General features: G+C 41.6%; 1 protein-coding gene across 2 annotated transcripts in view; it reads right to left on the bottom strand.

The window, feature by feature from the left end:
- The window catches only part of PRKG1 (protein kinase cGMP-dependent 1), a 532,210-nt gene that overhangs the window by 443,659 nt on the left and 66,325 nt on the right, over positions 1-22,226 (bottom strand). For both annotated transcript variants that reach the window (XM_064464568.1, XM_064464567.1), the window contains exon 2: positions 19,473-19,639. In XM_064464568.1, coding sequence (XP_064320638.1) covers positions 19,473-19,639 — 167 coding nt within the window. The remainder of the gene's footprint in view (positions 1-19,472; positions 19,640-22,226) is intronic.

The raw sequence follows: 22,226 nt of genomic DNA, 5'->3' as shown, positions 1-22,226 counted from the left end.
GGAGAAATGTAAATTCTACATACTATTTTCCTTCTTTAGATACCCTTTGTACTAATGGGATTATTCTGATGGATTTACAATGGCACGTTCACAAATTTTAGCTTTCTACATAGCTGAGTCTTTCAATCTTTTTAAACAACTTCAGGAATTTATTCTCAGGAAAGATTTCCTGCCCTTCCCTACGAGCACACATGGACACGCATTTTGAAAATCCCAGTTACCCCACGACGAGCTGTCCAAAACAAGTCAGCAAGGCAAAGTCCCCTACCTAAGGATGGAACCAGGACTTCATTTTCTATATACTTTAAAGGTGGACTTCTTCAGGCTTAGGAAGCTATGCAAGGTCTATGGGAAAGCCTCAAGGCTAAAGCACATTGTACTTACCGAGAATCAAATTTTCAAGGTTTCTTGCTGGTCACCAGTGGGCTCCCCTTACACTAACAGCTCTGTAAAATGAGGTTGTGGGGAATAACACCCTGAATAAAGACACGGCAATCTAAGTAAGTCTCTGACAAGACTATAAGAAAACCTAACACTGAGGTTAATGACAACCACAGCGCTGAAACAGAATTAGGTTTTTTATGGTAGGCTTTTATAAATGGTGATTCTTTCTACTCCTTATGGAGCTCTTAAAAATCACTAATTTGTAATATTAGAGTGAATACTTACTGATTTCTATTCTTGGATCAGAGCAATTCTTAACTCAGATATCCCAAAGTTTGACAGCTGAGCTGCATAATATTGTGAATACAGTGTGTGAGACGGTGAAATAAGCCTTCAGTACATCTCTTTTCTGTGTGCTGCAATACAATGCAAAATTTATGGAAAATGACTACCGAGTGCCAATTCTAACACATAGACATTGGAAAATTAAAACTATATTATAAAACATATCATTCTTGTCACTTACTTCACTTTAAGAAAAGCCCGGTGAGAATTTTTAACCCTTAACCTGTTTAGACATTAGTCACCCTAAGGAATGGCATTTATCTTGTTGCTTAAATTAATAAACCCTTTCTGCTTCTTTCAGAGATGATTTTTTGATGCTAATCAGGCCAAGTCAGAAAGTCCACATATAAATGTACTATTCTACGGATATTTACTCCCATTAGCTTTCATTTACTACGAGCATTTTTTGGTTTGCTTTGGCATAAGCTTTCATTCTCTTTTTATGCTGTGTTATTTGAGGACAAAACACTAAGGAAAGGTTTAACTTACTGATACCTTACTATGGTAAATAACATTAAAAGAATGGGACCAGATTCCTAGAGCATGGAGACGGCAGCTCACCAACAGATGGGACTGTGCCAGTTTATGTCACCTGGGGACCTGGCTCCGAATGCTAACATATGATAATCACTCGCCTACGGTACTGAGAAACAAATATAGCAAGAAGTAAGAGTGATAAGTAGCTTCACGTTACCTTCAAAAAGATTAGTAAGACAAGTTTTTTTCGGTTTTTCTTGCAGATGATCCAGTGTCAGAGACTGTTAAGAATCAAACCCCAAAAAGATCAGTGGCAAACTTTCAGGAACATCCAGCAAAAAACCTTCTGGTGACAACTATCACCACCAACAGAGTAAAGAAAGGCCTCGGGATAATCCACCAACCCTTGTGCTGCCATGGCAGAAGCCTTAGTTACCCTGCACTGAGCCTAGGGGCTCTGTCCTTTCAATCCCACTGGTCTGGCACACACAATTACAAACCAGAAGAAACAGATGCTACCGCTTCCCCAATATCAGGAAGAGATGCTGCCGAGTATGTACTTTGAGGTCCCAAATTCTCCAGACTTCTGAAAAAACCAAGAGTGACTGAGGATACATACTTGGCTCTTTGATTCCCCAAGCTCCTCCCCAGCATGTTTCCACCAAGAAAACTCAGCCCTGCTTATTCTGACAGTTAAATAAGACACATTTATTTTCCAAAAGTAAGATAGAAAACTGAAATTACCGTTAAAATTTAAAGGGGCAAAGCAGCAGGGGAAGCTGCTGGGACATCTCAGCACTCCCCAGCACTTGGGTCTTCCCGACCACCACCTGAGGAAACCCAAATGCTTCAACTCCCTGACGATGACTATCTCTTCAGCCAACAGAGCACAGGACTAGGAAATAAATTCTCCTCTGAGCAGCAGTTATGAGCAAGGTTAGTTCTGCAATGTTAAATATTTTCAACTAAGTGGGGTCTGTGAAAAGGCTTATCTTTTCCAAGAAGGAAAACAACATACTGGAGATAGCTGACAAATGACAACAAGCAGGAGCTGCTGATGAAAAGCAGAATACAAACTTCCTTTCTTTTCATTCATCATGCAGGAGGTCCAGTTGTTCCCTCCAGACGAACATTACCAAGGACACCTACTTCTCTTCTTATCTTGTACCGACTGGGAACAAACACATTCCTTGGTTAAAAAATCTTCCATGGATTTAGTTCAGTCCAAGTTTTAACACAGGGAACCAGTGTTTAAAGGAGACCTCTGGAGATAGTTGTCATTTTTGGGCGTGTTGACCACTTGGATCTAGTAAAAGTCTATGCTGGGACCCAACAGTTTCCTAGCCACTGTGGAGCATCTGCCCCATGGATCAAACCTCAATGGATCATTGGAAAACTACCAGGTTTAGGGGCAAAAATCACCCCATGATCCTTAGGAATATTTTCCCAGGGATGTCTGCACTAAAATTCACAAGTTAGTCATGATTTTGCACTGGTGAAGTTAGCAGGGCTTTGCCAGACAGTTCTTTTTTTCCCACCAAAGATCATTTATCAATATTATAACTTGACTTCACTTTTCCAATGGAAACAACTGCCAAAAGCAAACATGGCAAAAGAACACAAGGTTTTGGGCTGAAAACCCTGAAAAAGCTAATTTAAGTAAGATTTCACCTAGTTATGAACACAGTCTTTTTACAAGCTCCTGGACCTCTCAATCCTCCTCCAAGAGCAATGACAGAAAAGACGTGGAAACAGATGAGGAACAACAGGCAACACAAAATACAATTAACTTTAAGAAACCTGAGAAGTTACACATCATTACCAGAAAAAAGAAAATAAAATCCCCCAATCCAGCCAAAAAGTAACTTCAAGTTTCCTCCTACTTCAAGATAAGCGTTTATATCGTTTCAGCAGTGATAATCAGTCCCTTGTGGATCTCCACTGGAAGGATGCGACTGCATAACTACAGCAGGATTATTGCTTTTCGAGATCTGCATCATCTCAAACCTCAGCTGCTGCTTTTATTTATTATATGAGAAAGCCTACCCAGTGTTATTTCATGTTTTAGTCATTTCACAAAATAGTTGTTTCCAGTCAGAACCCAGAGGTTATAAAAATATTTAGCACAAAGATGGCAAACATCTTATTTTTATTAGTTTTTTCAATCTTAAATTCCTATGTATTCAGATTGCATTTAATTATCATCTGTGCCTGGATGTGCTAGGAATAGAAGCTGCTGGAAATTGTACAATGGAAATTACAATGGAAATTGTAATTTCCATTATTTGAGAAGAATACAGTGCAAACATTGATCTGAAATTTTGATATCTTAAAGATTTGTTTCCAAAGAGAAAAATTCTCCTTTTCCCCAAAACTCAGCTGCCAGGGCTACATAGAAAGTTGAGATCAGGACCAACATATTAAACCAAAAGAAAAATAAGAAAACTTTGCCGAGGAATGCAATCAAAAATCTCCCCACCTCCCTGGCTTTATTCCCTTGGTTTTTTTAGCTTATTCTCAGATTTCTCCCTGTCAAACTTCTGGTCTGCAGAGAGCCTTGGCCATACAAATCCACGGCAGTTTTTCCCCACTGATAAGAGGAGATAGATGAAATCTCACTTGAATTTCCCCTGGGGCAAAGAGATGTTCAACAATGGTGAAGTGTTTAAGGAACACAGATATATACAGAAATTTTGCTTCTCTGATTTACCAAGAGGGATTGCTATTGGATTTTCCCATTTCACCCACTGCTGCATGAAACAGCAACGACTAAGTCACCGTTCAAATCAAATCCAGACCAACTGGCATCACTGGAGAGCTGAAAGCAGCAGTGTTTGCCATGCTTTATCCTTCCGAGAAGTGGTCTTGAGCACTCAGTGACCATATTGTACGTGCCGAATATAAACCACAGATTGGGTTTGAGGGGCTCAGTCAGCACCCTGTCAAGCAGAGGGTCACCAAGACAGCTTAAAACAACACCTTCATCTCCATTTCAATGGATTTGTGTGGTGCACCTTCCAGCTAGAGTACTGGAGACCTTGAATGTCTAGGGACTATAAGTCCCTTTCTCAATTTTCCTGTTTTCACCCTCTCATTTTCCACTACAGATTTTAAAATAAACAAATAAAAGTACAAGGTAGAAGTGACCTGAATTTCCAGTTTAAACAAGAGGCAGGAAGCCTTTCTCTCCTTCCCTTTCCTCAAACTGTTTATTTTGAGCACTCTCTGTACAACCCAGAGCAGTAAGAAAGGGCAGGGGGCTCCTGTGGTTTGATTTTTTTTTTGTTGTATATCAGCTTTCAAAGTAAAGAAGCAATCCAAAGCTAATCAAGCCTAACAAAAGTGAACACTTTGCCTCTAGTGTTTCTTTAATAATAGTTTGGATTGCTAACACTAGAGTCTTTCTATCTGCATACACAGGCTAAATTATATAGCCATGCATTTTAATGGACAGACACAAAGGTCAAAATCCAGGCACTTTCATGTATACTATTATAATGAAAAGTCCTTTCATTTTACATTTCAGTTGTGGGAGTTTCAATAAAAGGGAGTCATGGAACAGTGGGGGAGACAAGAAAGACATTTGTGTCTCCATTTTCAGCTGTTATTAATAAAATGAATGAGGCTTTATCTCACCCATTTATTTTGTAAATAAAACCCCTTAATGACAAAGCAGTCTTTGCATAACTGCTGAGAAATACAAAAATAAATAGCACATCAACCATGATCTTATGTGAGGAAAAAATATATATATTCATTACGTTTCCTATACAGTGGAAATCTTTTTAAAGAGGTTACACCTATGAATTTTCTTCCCTGAAGAGGGGAAGATGAATATTTGGCTGCCTGCAGATGAACCGGGCTGTATGAGTGCATTTACAGAACAATGTATCTATTTTATAAACTCTCAATACTCCTCCCTAGCAATGCAGACTGGAGCTTTTGCTAAATCTGTGCCAGCCTCGTTCAGTACTACACTGCAAAGAGACTGGGAACTTTAGCTTCAGAGAAGCTAAGATAATAATGAACAAAATGTCAAGAGTAGTAAATATGAGTGAATATGAGCAGATCCCAAAGAAAGCTGGGCATTCATTTTGAAAATGGAATTATTTTCAGGTCATCCTGACACTAAAACTGTTACAGCATTGCTTAAGAACCTGCCAGCAGTCCTCTCTCACCTAAATCTAACACAGAAGCTTGTGCTGACAGCAGGACTTGAATGACAACAGAGATGCGAGACTCAGAGAATCAGGTGCTCGGCAGCATTCGTATGAAGGCATTATAGGCTGTACAGTTCCTCCTCTCTACTGAGCAGAGTTTGACAATACCTTGAGAAACTTGAAGTTGGCTGATGTTGATGACGATGATGATGATTATTATTATTTAGATAACTACAAGAAATAATATTTGATAGGTATGAAGTCATTAGCTCCCAGCTTTGATTGCATTTTCTCCTCCCCGTTACCAAATATTGGCTTAGACTAACCAGGGGTTAGGTTTTCATTACTGAAAAGGAATTATTTAATCAAATAATATCCTGAGAATATACATACATCCTTTTGCCGCTCCTTAACATAAATTATATAGGAGTTTTGTTTGCTTGTGCTTTAGGAAGAGGTCAGTACGTAAGATCAGCACAGGTGGGCTACAGGTTATTTGTTCACCCCACACAGCACCTCGGCCAAGCAGAGGGGCAGGTCGCAGGACAGTGGTCACAAACAGCATCCCACTACTCCCCTCTGAACACTGCTTGACAGGATTTCTGCTTCACAAGCTCATATTCTAATACCTGTGCGATTTATACAGGCTTTCCTTCCTAAACTCTGGCTTGGGTCACAATGAATGTTCCCACTGCCCTTATAAAACACTATCATCTTTCCTTCTGTAAACCCTGCTTCCTCCAGTTCAGCAATCTTGCTAATAGAGTTTGTGAGGTTCATATAAATTATTACAAAAAATATACACCAACCTGCAGATTGGTCAGAGCTATTTTTAGGAGAAAGGGTAAGTAAGAATCTCTCACATAAGATGTTGCAGCAGTATTACAGTACTATGTTCTTATCACATTTAAAGAGTTAGTTCTGCAGCTTTAAAAATAATTACTTTATACCGAACAAAGATCAAACTATATTCTAATCATGAGCACAATCACTGCCTATAAAACACCACCACTGTGATAATCATAATTTCATATCCTATTTGATCTCATGAACACCTCATGAAATAAGTACAAGAAATATTTACTTCTCTGTCACTAGTATGAGTAAATAACTACTTTTAGAAGAGTTAATTATTAAGACACTGTAAAATTAAAGTAACTAGATGATAACAGTGGATGATTTGCATTATATTATCCTGTATATAAAAGAAACAGTGTGCAACTCAATTTCTCTAAGAGACAGGCCATACACCAGGCTGTCTAGCACTGGCACAGTACATGAACATTCCATTTATCATAGCCTGGAAGACTGCTAGAAGCGGGTTTTAAGCTGATAAAAATTTGGAAAAATATAGAGACAAACACTTTTAATGATGCTCACACAGGCTGGGCCTCAGTACTTCAAAACCAAGCCATCTCAACACTACAGCCACACAGAGAAGTCCACACTTTACGTATTTATGTGAAAATACTTAGCAGAAATTACTTGTGGATTTTTATAACCAATGAATAATCACCGTTCTGACTTCCAGATGGGGGGGTGTGGGGGTGTGGAATATAAAATTTTAGTATGAATTGTAGTAACTCCAAAAGGAAGCAGTTGGAATAGTTAAAAACTCCCAAAAATTAACAAAGAGGTTTCAGCTCCAACTTTGTACTGACAGATTTTGTAACTTTTACAGTTCACTAAAACCTACAAAGATGCATGAAGCCCTGGCTTAAATGATGAAGTAGATTTAGATGGAGACCCAGATTGCTTCAGCGAACGTACAGTTGCTTCTTTGATCCAGTGCGTATGTTATGGTGATTTTTTTGAGCACGCCAAGTCTTCACGCCGCATCACTAAAAACCATGTAACTGCCAAGTCATGGAAGTCTTTTTGTTGTTCTTATGCTGCCAGTTCCTAGGCACACCCACACAGTATTAATACCACTTAAGAAATCACAGTGAGGTGCTCTGAGTATTTCCTAGTAGATGAAGACGCAGTTGATATAAACATGTATTAAGTTGTCCTTTTTCATCCCACGCCTAGTCAGGGACATGAATGGAATTATGGGCAAGTGATATAAAGCATGATTACTAAACAATGCCCAAAATAATAAAATTGCTACCTTAAATATAAGCAGGCCTTAAAGTCAGATTACCAAGTTTCTTGCAAATATTCGAGCTAGATATAAAACAGCCTCAAAGCATCAACCAAGAGTTAGAAACAAACCTGATCTTCTCCAGAGGAAGTGGGTGGATTTCTCTGCGGAAATCCTCATGAGATATACCAACCAAAAAGTGAGTGTGTAATGAAAGAGAAGCAACCAGGAATGTTTTAAGACCTCAACCCTTCACTCCTCTGCCCTACAGACTCTTCCCCAGGGCTCTTCAGATAGACAGATTCAGTGCCAGATGTGAATGTGTATATTAACAGCAAGTTTTAAGGAGTCTGGTTGGTAACCTCCCTTGCTCCTTTTGGCCCATATGCACATTTGTATGGTAAGGAGCTCTAGGAATACTCTTTTAATGCTATTGCATTGCCCAAGGGATGGTCTTCAAGCCCTACAGTGCCAATTGTTCCATGAGGGGCCAGTTTCCAATGGGCAGTTACTGAGATGTCTTGCACACCTGGAATGACACCTGGTATTTCTGCCCTTGCCCTCTCCAGCAAGTCTTCATAAAGTCTGCTCTGCAATAGGGTAATCTTTGGAATGAAGACATCAGTCCTAGAGAATCCCTTAAGCCCAGAGAGCTTTAGAAAATAGTCTTGTCCTGATATGTAATGGTCTCAGCACTGGACATGGGAGATGTGGGGAGGGATTATTGATGAGTGACTGAAAATTTCCCAGAGAAGCGACGACCACTAAATGACTTATCTCCATGGGAAAACAAAGACTGAAATGGGAAACCCATGAAGGCTTCAGGATTTCAATGAGTAACAGAGTCTCTGACCATGGGAAAAACCCTGATCTGACCCCTGCCCAGCTCTACAATAGCTGGATGAAGAATTAAAAAAAAAATAGAGCAAAAACAGCTGAAAACTTTAAACAGATGAGTGCAAAGAAGAAACTGCTGCCATAGTACATTTTCACAAAACTAACAGAAAGTCCTGTGAAAGGCAGATTTTTCAGAAGCTAGTGATTTGTTGGTATGCTGTGCAGAAAATCCCACTTTGCCATAAATGCCTAATTGATTCTTTCCTACAGAGTCTCCGTATGGACACTGAGTAAATGCTCTCCAATCTCAAGAGCTATCTAACACCTGTGCAATGAGATGTTATTTTTTTATGTTTGCTTGGGAAGGCAGATCCAAACCCCTTGAGAAGAGGCTTGGAGACTCGGGTAGGGCCCAAAACACTCATAGTGAAAGGCAGAATAAGTCTCAGAAGCAGAACCACCTCAATTGTGTTAGAAAAGCCCTGATTGCAATGAATGCAGCTATTATTACCTTCCCTAGGGTCCCTGGGAGATGCAGAACGGTAGGAACATGTATCAGAGGATTTAGCCACATTATCAGGAATATATTTGGAAAGAAGACTGAAAACTCTCTCGACCTGCACTAAAAAGGGAGGAACTTCATGGTAGTCTGAAGGACCACCAATCTTGACGATGTCTAGCAAGGATAGTGTTAGGGCATACATGACAAAACCCAATATGGAGCCAGGCAAATCCCTACCTGCATGGGCTCAGCTCCCTCTCTCCGACTATGATCTCAGAACAGGTGACTGACCCAAAATGCCGTGGCAGACACAGAGTTCAGCTGGGGTCTCTGGGTTTAATTGACTGAACCGGAAACTGCATATTCACTCTTAGCCCCAGAGACTAAACAAATTTAAAACAGACTAAAGAGTTTATAAAGTTTGTTCCAGCCAGCATCTTTTCACTAAAGCTAGGGGAAAAGAAGAAAGAAGAAAAAAAACCCCACAAAACCAAAAACAACCCCCTCAATATGGTTTTCTTTGAGACGATGATCACCATCAGTGTTGGTGAATACCAACAAGGCCAGGAGAAGCACATACATTTGAACTTTGCAACGACAACAGTAGCAGGCCATAATAAAGTGAGGAACCTCTTGCAAGCGTACAGTAATATAAAAATAAACGCGGTGTAGGTCAAGAGCCACGATGCACTCTCCACTGAGGGGGCAGTATTACTGCCCCCATTTTGCTATTCTGGACTTGCACTGGGGAACAAAGTCATTTAGCCTACTTAAATCCAAAATGATTCTCTGATCTCCTTTCCTCTTTCATTTAGAACAATCAGTCCTACCAAATCCTTTCTCTGAGAAGGAGCTGACTCAGAAGACTCTAGGGCTAGAAGAGCAATTACATCCTATTAAATCAGATTCTTACGAGAGTAGTCCATAAAAAGAGATAAAAGAGGGCCAGAGGGAAGGTGACACAGAGACAGATTGGACACAGCATTTGTGGATGACTGCACATAGCATCAAGAGTCTGCAGTGATCACTGCCCAGTTGGGGGTGGGATGGGGGAATCACATAACTGCACAGTTAGGAATAAGCAAACAGGATAGAAAAGGACAAGACACTCCAGCACACCTTCAGAAGTGAGAACAAGGATAAGTGCATTGGCCAATGGGTTGATGATGAAATCTTACAGGGTCACAGAACTTGGGCAAAGGCTGTCATAATCCACAGGAGGCAGCAAGGTGTGTCTTGAGGAACACAGACAGTATCTATATGCCTGCTTTGGTCTTGATTCAACAGCAAAAATCCCCAGAGACTGAAGAGTTGCTTTGAGGATTTCACCCCATGTGAGACCAGACAGCTCTGCCACCTCTGATGGGAGGTCTTCTACAGCTTCTTACATTTCTCTCTGTAGTTCAAATGGCTATGGAGACTTTGTTTGTCTTCCCTTATCAACATCAAGTTTGACATTCTGTCAGATTCTGCAGTTTCTAGGAATACATTCCTTCCCAAGACATCTCTGACTCCCAGAAAAACATGTTCCCATGGGAAGTCACCATTAGATGCTTCTTCGCTTTGGAGAAGCTACCAAAAACGAAGCAAGAAACAATGGCTCCTTTAAAAATAAAAGGCGAATCTCCATGACTGAAGACAAAAATAAAATTAAATTAAACAGAGGAAAAACAGCTAAAACAAGAGCTGGGAGAAGTGTAGGCTGCTTCTCAACACAGGTTCTTAAAAAGCTGCTTCTTTCCTTTTCATGCCTACAGAAGTAGGATCCCAAAGGGTATCAGTGGAGCTACTTTTCTTCACTCAGGTTCTCAAGTTGTGGTGCGGAGGTGTAACCCCAATATTAATTTGCAGAAGGATAGTCAGGGAGGATGTTACAGCACCCACTGCCCATACAAAATCATGAGCAACAAAATAGTTAATTCAAATATTTTGACCTTGCTTCCCCCCCCCCAGTTCACTCTATTATTTCTTCCATGCTTTATGGAAATAGGAACAAACATAAAAGGAGGATTCTTTACACCTATTAATGTAGTTTCTAAAAAAAATTAGAACAACTGTTTATAACGGCATGACTGCTATTCACATGAGAGCCTAAAACTTGTACCTTGTCACCTGATTTATCTACAGCTCTGCTGATATATTTTCCTTTCATAATGCAGCCATCAAATCTGACATACTGCAGTTGACAGGTTCAGACAGAGAGGGAGCACAAGAGGAGACATTTGGTTTCAGATGTGGGATATCACATTTATCCTCATTAGTGTGAGGTAACACCCACATATAACTCAAACCTGTCAACACGGTGCAGATCTAGATGTATCTCTCTGAAGCAGACCCTTCCAGGTTTTCACATTTTTAAGTGCCTTCAGAAAATTTTAGAAATGTTATGCCCAAAGAAGGCTTTAAGTCAATGAATGCAAACCTGCAAAACCAGAACTTGGAAAATGTTTGGGTTTTTTCCTTAAAGAAAACTGGAGGTGGTGGGCTAATTTTAGAGGCAGAATACGATTAACCAGCAAGAACCTTTTTTGGGTCTGAAAGAAACTTCAATTTTAAGACAAACAATCTGTTGAACCACTCTTACAAGAAATATATTTCTGAGAATTTGATTTAATTCTCCAAATTGTTTTATTTGCAGAGCCAAGAGTGTCAGAATAGACTAGTTCAGCATCACTTGTCCCCCTTTTCACTACCTGTCTCATCAGTCTGGAGGAATACTGTTGCTGTAGGTGGTCAGAGCACATGTTTCATGCTTCCAGCATTTTCAGCCCCTAATGAATACTTGCTTATAGCACAGATAAGATAATTTCCACCTTTGAAGCACAGCTATAAGGGAAATTTTTTGGTGCTGCTAGAGATTAAGGGCATTTCTTTACACAGTTCAGTTAATATGCAAAAGTTGTGGGGTTTTCCTGCTACTTAATGAACATAGAGGAATTAAGGGGTCTTCCCTGCCCCAAACCATTTCAGAACCTAATGAAATACTAGCTCCCACCTTGCTACTTCATATCAATCCTTCTTCTGTAGTTCATGAGGGCCACCCAAGACAAATGGGCACGTGTCATTTGCCTCAAGAGTTGATTATAACCAGCTTCCTTCCACAGGGCTTAAGGGAAAACTTTGGAGTGGAAGAGAAGTGCTCACCTTGTACAAAACACTACTCAGGAAACATGGGTTGCTACGACCACCCAAATCCAAGGGCTCTCCGCATCCTAATCGGGGTCTCTGTCCTGAGAATTCTTTCACAGGCATAGGACCTAGTTTGTGTAACTGTTTAATGATCACACAGATAGCTGATGACAGCACCGCTGCTAAGTAACAGACAAATATTTAAAATGCAAAGAACAGTCTGTAAATAGCAAAAACCCTGCCTGAGGTCAGGTAAAGTATAAAGCCATAAGGACAGCTCTTCTCATCGGGCTCCAGTTGTGATGCTACCTTCTCTCCCACCCTGGCACCTCTCTAAGAGTGCCTTTTATGGAGGCCTTCAGGTTGTTCCTCTCTGTGGGTAACTCCTATTAGGGTTTCCCTCTCCTCTGCAAGAAATACATTGGCATCAACCTTATGAATTTTGTTAACTGAACAAACGCATCCTTGACTACCTGCATTTAATACATAAGGCATTTCTATCAGACCCAGTTACCTCAGACGACTAAACTAAGCAAACAAGCAGGATGACACCAGAGAAATACAGTGTTTTAAGGACTGAGACATAACAGGGCCAGCAGTAGTCCTGAAGGTCTGAAAACAGGTAAGTTGGGGTCTCTTATTTTCCAAGAGGTGGAAATCTGGCCAGGAAGACAGAGACTACTACTAGAGTCAGCCCAGAAGCAAAAAAATAAAAGCAATGCAGACCTAAATTTGGGATTCTGCTTGCTGAGAAGTTTCAGTTTCAGCTCCTAACTGACAGGTTTGTTTTTTCACTGCAGACTCAGAGCTCAAGTTCAGCCCAAACCAGTACTTGCAAGGCTTCAGACCTGGTAGAAAGAGCGATCCTTGGGCTTTCATGCTATGACCCCGTCTGCCTCCATGCAGCAAGGCAGAAAGAGGGACTCAGAAGGGCTCTCCAATAAGCACAACTCTCATTCTGTAGCTCATCACAGCTGTATCTCATGAAAGCCCAGGCAGGAGCCCACCAGAGAACCAGGCAAGTTTCCCCTTAAATCTTCTATACAGATCAACTTTTTTCCTTCATTTTTTCCTTCATTTTTTTCTTTTTTTTTTTTTTTCTTATTTTCATTTTATTTTTTCTTTTTTAAAGCAAAATCTTCACAGAAAACTTTTCAGATTCAAGAAATCCGGTGCCAGTCCAAAAAGTCCAGATGCATGGCCAGGAGGGGGGAGTCTACCAGAACTGGGGGAGCCTCCTATTTTAGAGGAGATAGAGCATATGACCAATTACTGTGTTTAGAGGATGAGACTAACTGCACATCTCCCTTAGCCTCGCACAATTTAAAAGCCAACGAGCACCCTGAAAAGTGAGCTCCCAGATCAGCACACATTCAGGTCAGAAGATGTTTAGACTGAGAGCTCCTCAGTCTGGTGGGCATTTCCCTCCTGTTGGGGCTGACTCTAATCCAGCGGAAGCATGACACATGCAAGGGGCACACTCGTACCTCTCAAACTCAACAGCTGCCTCTAGCCAGCATGCTGCAGATAGAGATAATATCTTCCTTTTGAACACACTCTGATTTCCCTCTGATAGCACCTCACCATTTCTACTCCAAGAATATTTCTCTCAGTTGCCTCCTCTCCCCATCTAAATCACAATTTCCAGTTTCCTCCTATTTCCCTGCACTGTTTCACTTCTCCCTGCCCAGCTTTGCAGTTTGACACATAATAGGTTGAAAAATGAACTATATGAAAGATTTTCTTCTTGTGTTCTCACTAACCTCAGTCTTTTCTCAAACTTCACTGTATTAACTGACTTTTCATCTCTAGAGTCCAATCAGTTGGTATGAGTGCTGCTGCTCTGACAATAAAAAGAAATAGGAAATCTGATGCAAGACATGGAGTAATAGGACAAAGAATACAAAGTTTTTACTCAGTCATTACCTGCATGGGACAACATGACTGGAGGGGAAAAAGTCAAGCCTACTAGTGTGGGTAGGGTTGGGCAAACGCATGAATAAAAATGCCTGCATGTGTAAACCCAGTATTGGACAGCATGAAATTACATTTCTGCTAGAACCAAAGAGAACATGGAAAAGTGGAGTGAAGCCTTTTTCTGACTCTTTGCTGAGGTACAGTGCTACAGTCATTCCCACCAAAGGAATGTAGCAAACCTTGAATTACCTTCAGAAAGCATCATTAAGCCATAGTGAAGAAGAAAGAGTTTGGAGGTCAACACTCATCATTACCAGCCTTTGATGATTCATGCTATGCATGATGGCATGAGGATTCGTGCCATGCACAATCCAGAAGGTTCCTGCAGAGCATCGAGGACAATTTTGTGATGCAGGTGGTGGAGGAGCCAACAAGGCAAGATGTGCTGCTCGACCTTATCCTAACAAACAAGGAAGGGCTCGTTGAGGATGTGAGGGCTGGGGGTAGCCTTGCCTGTAGTGACCATGTGATGGTAGACTTCAGGATCCTGCATGGTAGAAGCAGGGCAACACGTCAGATTACAATCCTGGACTTCAAGAGGGCCAACTTTAGCCTCTTCAAAGAACCGCCTGGAGGAATCCCATAGGCTAGGGCTCTGGAAGGCAGGGGGGCCCAAGAGAGCTGGTCAGTATTCAAGGACCACTTCCTCCAAGCTCAAGATCAGTGCATCTCTAGAAGGAAGAAGTCAGGCAGAGGAGCCAGGAGATCCACATGGATGAGCAAAGACCTTCTAGAGAAACTCAAATGGAAGAGGGAGGTTCACAGTACGTAGAAAAAGGACCTGGCCACTCAGGAGGAATATAAGAACACCATCAGGGTGTGCAGAGATGCAACAAAGAAGGCCAAAGCCTTCGTGAGAGTAAATCTGGGAAGGAATGTCAAGGATAACAAGAAGGGCTTCTTCAAATACATCAGCAGTACGAGGAAGACTGGGGATACAGCGGGCCCACTGCTGAACAAGGTGGGTGCCCTGGTGAGACAGGATGCAGAGAAGGCAGAGCTACTGAATGCCTTCTTTGCTCCAGTCTTCACTGCTAAGGCTGGCCCTCAGGCATCCCAGCCCCCAGAGGTGAGGAAGAAAATCTGGAGAAAAAAGGACTTCCCCTTGATCGAAGAGGATTGGGTTGGAAATCATCTAGGCAAACTGGATCCCTGCAAATTCATGGGACCCAACTGGATGCACCCATGAGCGCTGAAGGAGCTAGTGGATTTTATTGCCAAGCCACTCTCCATCATCTTTGAAAGGTCATGGAGGACAGGAGAGGTGCCCAAGGACAGGAGGGTAGCCAATGTCACTCCAGTCTTCAAAAAGGGCAAGAAGGAGGACCCAGGAAACTATAGGGCAGTCAGCCTCACCTCTGTCCCTGGAAAGGGGATGGAGCAGTTCATCCTGGAGGTCATCTCCAGGCACGTAGAGGACAAGAAGGTTATCAGAAGTAGTCGATATGGATTCACCAAGGGAAGATCATGCTTGACCAACCTGACAGCCTTCTGTGATGGTGTGACTGGCTGGGTCGATGGAGGGAGAGCAATGGATGTTGTTTATCTTGACTTCAGTAAGGCATTCGACACTGTCTCCCAGAGCACCCTCACAGGCAAGCTAAGGAAGTGTGGGTTGGATGAGTGGACAGGGAGGTGGACAGAGAACTGGCTGAACAGCAGAGCTCCAGAGGGTTGTGATCAATGGAGCAGAGTCTGGATGGAGGCCTGTCACCAGTGCTGTTGTCCAGGGGTCTGTGCTGGGTCCAGTCCTGTTCAACAGATTCATCAATGACCTGGATGATGGGACAGAGCATCCCCTCAGCAAGTTCACTGATGATCCCAAGCTGGGAGGGGTGGCTGATACACCAGAAGGCTGTGCTGGCATCCAGCGAGAGCTGGACAGGCTGGGGAGCTGGGCCCAGGGGAACCTCAGGGAATTCAACAGGAGCCAGTGCAAGGTCCTGCCCCTGGGGAGGAACAACCCCCCGCACCAGCACAGGCTGGGGGGGACCTGCTGGAGAGCGGCTCTGCTGAGAGGCCCTGGGGGTGCTGGGGGGCAGCGAGGGGACCCTGAGCCAGCACCGGGCCCTTGGGGCCAAGAAGGCCAACCATATCCTGGGCTGCATTATGGAGTGTGGACAGCAGATAAAGAGGAGTTATCCTCCCCCCTCTACTCTGCCAAGAAGGCCAACCATATCCTGGGCTGCATTATGGAGTGTGGACAGCAGATAAAGAGGAGTTATCCTCCCCCCTCTACTCTGCCCTAGTGAGACCACATCTGGAGTACCGTGCCCAGTTTTGGGCCCCCCAGTTTAAGATGGATGTGGAACTGCTTGAGCAAGTCCAGCAGAGAGCTGGATCAGGGGCTGGAGCATCTCCCTTATGAGGAAAGGCTGAGAGACCTGGGTTTGTTCAGCCTGGAGAAGAGAAGACTGAGGAGGGATCTCATCAATACCTGTAAATATGTAAAGGGTGGGTGTCAGGATGATGGGACTGGTCTCTTTTCAGTGGTGCCCAATGACAGGCCAAGGGGCCACGGGCACAAGCTGGAACACGGGAGGTTCCCCCTGAACATGAGGACAAACCCCTTCCCTGTGCGGGTGCCAGAGCAGGGGCACAGGCTGCCCAGAGAGGCTGTGGGGTCCCTTCCCTGGAGACATTCACCCCCCGCCTGGACGCGGCCCTGTGCCCCTGCTCTGGGGGTGCCTGCTCCAGCAGGGGTGGGACGGGGTGAGCTCCAGAGGGCCCTTCCAACCCCTACCATTCTGTGATTCACCAATATCAGCAAGCTTCATGTATATATGTATTTTAACATCCATTGTAAAGAACGAAAATACTCAAGGATCGTAATTACAAGGGTCTCATCATGACCAGTAGAGTCCTCATGTCTAGAGGGGAAAATTAAAACAGACACTACCACTGCTTCGCTGTGATGAATGAGAACACAGAAAGTAACAGTGAAAATGATGGATGTTTTCAAATCCATCTTACTTAAATTATGATTTAAAATTAGTCTAAGGAAACATCTCCAAGATATAACTCAGACTTCTGTAAGAGACTCTATCTAAACGCAGAATCATAAATTATAAACAAGCATAAGAGTATTGGTTATCAAATGGTCTACATGAGTAATTTTTATTCATATTAATCATGGCTATAAGTCCAAGTAAGAAAAGAAAGAGGAATTAATGGAAGAAATACTAGCAGCATTTATTTGATTTTTGAGAAAAGAAAAGAAAACCTCTCAGTAATAATCATAAAGATGGGTTTCTCCAGTAGAGTTTTGTACAGAACAAAGTTTATAGTTGGTGGGGGAGTGGTGTGTTACTAACTGAGGGGACACAGAATGATAAGCCAAAATGAGCTAGTGAGCCTCCTTCATAACCATAATTCCACCCATTTGATAATGTTTTCTTCCATTTCCATTACTTCATCATCACTCATTGCATTATGTCCATAAACTCTTCATAATTCTGTTTGTAAAGCATTATGCATATTTACGGAGCTATCTAAATAGTCTTAAATCAAGTTACAAGACCAACCAAAGACTGGAGGAGAGCCAAGGCATGCCCTCATGCATAGAGGGCTGCCAGAAGGGCAGGGATAAGCTAAAGTGCCTAAAAGACGCAAAAGTTCTCTCTGATGCATGTATGTTTTAGAAGACAAGATTCAAGAACTGAGGGATAGAGTTTGGACCAACAATCTGAAATATCTGATAAATTCAAGGAAATGACAGTAATAGTACACCATCATCAGACATATCAAATAAAGGGTTGTCTGAGTACCAAGCCGTGTTCCATCTTCCAAACCATGGTGGAAACAGTTCTGCCCATAAATCCCCCCAAAATCGTCTCCAAAGAATGTGAAGAGGCTGAGCAGGAGAAGAGTATATGCCGATTTTGACAATGTTCTGTTGTTATCGTTTTTTTCAAGGGAAAACATTGAACACAGCATCCAAAGCCAGCCACGTAGCAAAAATACTGTGAGCGTGCCTCAGATGTGGTGGTGTTTTGGGAAGCAAGCACAGAGCTGTGCAATGAAAAACCTCCACACTTCACTATGAAAAAAAAATACTATTCAACTCTTATTTTAAAGCAGTTTTTTATTTAGCGGTAGAACAGATCCTACACCTCATCAAAGTAGTCTCTGTATTCAAATGGAGGGTAAAACCTAAATCTTTCTGGGTAATGCTGGGGGTGGAAACATATAATTTGCTTTGGCATCCGCCACTAACTACTTCATAATGCAAAATGCCATTTGAATGTGTAAAATGTAAAAATATTAAAAGCTGAAGGAATTAATTCTGTGCCTTGAGAAAGGACTTAACCTTAAAAGGACAGAATGTTAAAGCTGTTTTGGGAAACTGGTGAAGAGCATTTGTAACTATACAGCATTAAGAGTTTGGCAGGAAACCATGTTTAAAGGATGGCTTACTGCCTTGAAAATACTTTTGTTTAAGAATTTCAGAAATTAATTTGCACATGTACACATCCATATAAACACACAAGTTACACATAACCTGTAGTTTTCCCATATTTGCTCAAAAGATAGGGGCAAATGAGGAATCTCCCTTCTCCTTAGGTGTTATCTGGTCAAAATGCTTGCAAGTCTACTAGATGGCTCTGGTAAGGAGCAAGAAGAATTTTGTAAGCATCTATCCGTTTGCATTGTACCAAATCAAACTGAGAATTCACTTGTTGCATTGACCAAATTAAAACAGTGACATTTGCCTCAGAGCTCATTATCAGTCACTCTCAGAAGAGGGGTGTTGTAGTAGATGGACACGAGCTTTGATCAAGATTAGTAACTCCTACGGATGAACATGGACTTCTTTTTAAAAAAAACCCACATATATAAGATACACCCAATTTGACATGTGAAGGCTAGAGAGCTTGGAAAGAATAAGATACAAAATGCAAATAGCTGACATTTTGGAGAAGCAGAGCACTGGCAACACCTATCCTGCTAAAAGATTTTCTGAAAACTGACAGCTCCCAAGAACAACAGAATAGCTGCAGCTCTCATGTTCCACCGAGAAAACAAAACCCTGCCACAACACATTCTTCGACAAATCAGATGTGCTAAACTGCAGATGCGACGCTTATTTTGTGTACTGGGCAGAAAAATACCATTTTCTGTTATACAATGCATTGCTTCTGCAGAGAGCCCCATGTGCTTTATCAGCGTTTACAAGCTTGTCCTCACCATGCCCTATAAGATAGGGAGCCATGCCCATATTCTCCTTGTTTTACAGTCATTTCCCATTTCCATAACACCATTCTTTCTGTTAAGTCCCTAATTTATATAAGCAAACCATTGGTATTGCCTCAAATCCAAAGAACTATATATTTAGTGGAGGTTTACTCCAACAGATCACAGTGCAAGGTTAACAGCTTTCACCCTCTTTTTGTATAGGGAGGCACATAAGCCTAGTCAGAAATTTTCCAGGCCAAAGCAGTCCACACAATTTTCCAACCACCATATTTAGACAATGTCTTTAACCTCTTTCTTTGAAATTATTTTTCGCATGAAATAAAGTTTTTGTCTCTGTATGTGTTGAAAAAAAGGAAATAAATATTAGCTTTTTAAACCGTACCTTCCATGACATACACCAGGGAGCCCACATCTCCTTCCTTGATGATGCAGCTGTCTTTGCCATACTCCACAGGATACATACAATCCACAATCTCCTGGATCTGAGACAGTTCCAGATTCTTCATGAAGTCATTGTCAAGGATCGCTTCCTTTATTAGCTCCTTGGACCTGCAGTAAAAAAAGACAAAATTTAGCACATGTCCATCAGCCGAGCTCATTAATAGCATGAGAACTTTAGCAGAACTGCAAGGTGCCCAGTGAGTATTTCCTTGGAAAAAAATGTCTATATTTACACTAAAAATCTGAACAAGTCCATTTGGAGTAAAGTAGAAAAAATTACAGAGATGTTAACTTGTAATTATTTTTTGTAAATAAGTTTTAGATACATCAAGTATTGAAATGAAAATAGATTTCATGTGGTTGCAATATCCTCTTTTAGCTACAAGTTTCACATCTATAATAACACCAAAGAATAACACAGTTACTCAAAATATCTTCCGTATACAAAACTGAAAGGAAATACAAACAGGAGTTAAAGGAGTTACGACTTAGTTTATTATATTTTCTATTAAATTATACAAACTGGAACACACATACTGCACTGATCCTTTGAGTACTAATCAAATACCAAAGGTCATTATATTCACTAAAGGAGGCACCACTGTTACAGGAATAACACCACCTTTAATTTGTTTTTTTGATGACTAAATGGAAAATTCCACAATTGTATTAGTGTGAGTAAAATTACATGTGCGGTTTTGGTTTGGCATGCAATCGGGCCAGAAGTCTGGGGTTCTTAGTAGCTGCTCTGCAAGGCTGGATAAGGAAGGAGTTGTTTCTGAAGATACTGATTTCGGAACTCAAAGTTCATGCATTCTCTAGGAGACTACCCAAGCGGGTATGTAATACAGTCCGCTATCTCTAGAAGCGTCTCAGCCAGTGTTATGTTACGGCAGAAAACATGCAACAAAACCACTGATGTGTTTTTCCTGATTTTCCTGAGATTCTTTCAATTTCTACAACTAAAGTGCTCACTACACGGTGAGTCACGCTCAGGTGAACCCTCCAATCTTCCCTTCAGACTGTCAAGTTCAACTTCATCCATCTGCTAATGCAGCGTAACCACTGTGTTATGACATTTTGCAAAAAACTCCTAAAGCGACTTGTGCAAATGAACAACTGAGAATGATAAATCTAGATCCAGACCAAACTGAAGCCCCTAAAGCACCTACAGCCTGGACACCAGGTCCTCGGCCCTTCATTTCTCTCTCTGCAGCTCCACTTCTGTAGGCTAATGTGAACACAGCCCAGGCAGATGACAGCTACCTGCAGACCTTATGCATTCAAAAGAGTTTTATCTTTTTGAAATATGAATATGAAACGAGGTTTTCAAAGAAAGATACATTAATGGATCATGTCTTCTTGAAAAAGAGCCAAATTGGGACTTCAGAAGACCAAAACCAGCCAGACAGCCTTGCAGATATTATACCTATGCTATAGTCCTTTTAAAATAGACCTCAAGGTTATATGCAGCACAGATTCAATTCACTAACATTTAAGGTGCTTTTTATGCTTTTGACAGTTTTGAGGTTATTTCAACAAAACGTGCTACTTTACATCAGAGTCCATCACTACCGACGCAGCTGAAGCGCAGGATGGGAAGCAGACCAGGCTTTTCAAGCATTGTCTGCAAGACAACACAGACTCAGACTGCTACCCGTTTGCTCTTGAGAAATTTTATTTGACTTCACATACTGTCCCTCCAATTCCTTCTGCATGCAAATAAAAACCACCAGAAAACCTACACTTGTGTTGCTTCTTGCTTTCTGTAATACACGAAGCTGGTAATTTGTAAGGTTGACCAGACGACAGATAACCTGCTTTCCTCATCCCCTACTCCTGTGCTAGAGTGAGACCACGCTTTCGATGCTATGCCACGCCTCAGGACTGCTCTTTTGGTCTTAGCCACCCCCACAGGTCCCCCAAATCCTCCTAACAAAGGCAGTAATTATTAACATTACTCAAACTGCCTGCCAAAGAACACATAATAAAAGCTTTTGTATTAGTCATATGAACTAGTATTACAATTTCAGCCATTTATTTCATTCCAAGGCTCAAAATGAGGCTTTCTGTTTGATAAAATAAAGTCAGCCTTTCAAGTGGAGTAAGAGTATCCACAAGAGACTAGAGGGAATTCAGACATGGCTCTAGTCAGACCTTCCCCGCTAATTTAGAGGCCCCCAGAAAAACCCAATGTTTTTCTCGTCAGAGTCGAGCACAGAGAACGATTTGAAAAGCATCCGGGAAACTTGGTCTAAATGACCGCCAAGGAGCAGCACAGGGGCTAGGAAAATCCATCAGAAGTCTATTTTGGGGAGAAGCAGCAGAACATATACAACATGAACAAACTTAGGGAATTTATGAGCTTAATAGTATTATATACAATCTAAGAGTACGTCTGAACCAACTGATTCACAGCTTCTGCCCTTCAACGTAGAAATATCAGAGAAATTGTAGCTCAGATGCCCACCAAGTAATGCAACAATACAAAATACATCTGTTAAGACGAAAAACACGCCGGCCAGGACATCAATAACGCAGTTTCATCTCTGCCACATCTAAGCGCCTTAAAATTAAATATCTCCACAGGATGGTCTGGATAATAACTCAGTCACACTTCAATGTAACCAAAATAGATATTATTATTTAAGGATAATTAGTTAAATGAGACTTCAAATACAAAGAGCTTCAAACA

The sequence above is a fragment of the Phalacrocorax carbo genome, chromosome 13, assembly GCF_963921805.1.
Source record: "Phalacrocorax carbo chromosome 13, bPhaCar2.1, whole genome shotgun sequence".
NCBI classification, from domain to species: domain Eukaryota; kingdom Metazoa; phylum Chordata; class Aves; order Suliformes; family Phalacrocoracidae; genus Phalacrocorax; species Phalacrocorax carbo.
This window is presented reverse-complemented; position numbering and strand designations above follow the sequence as displayed.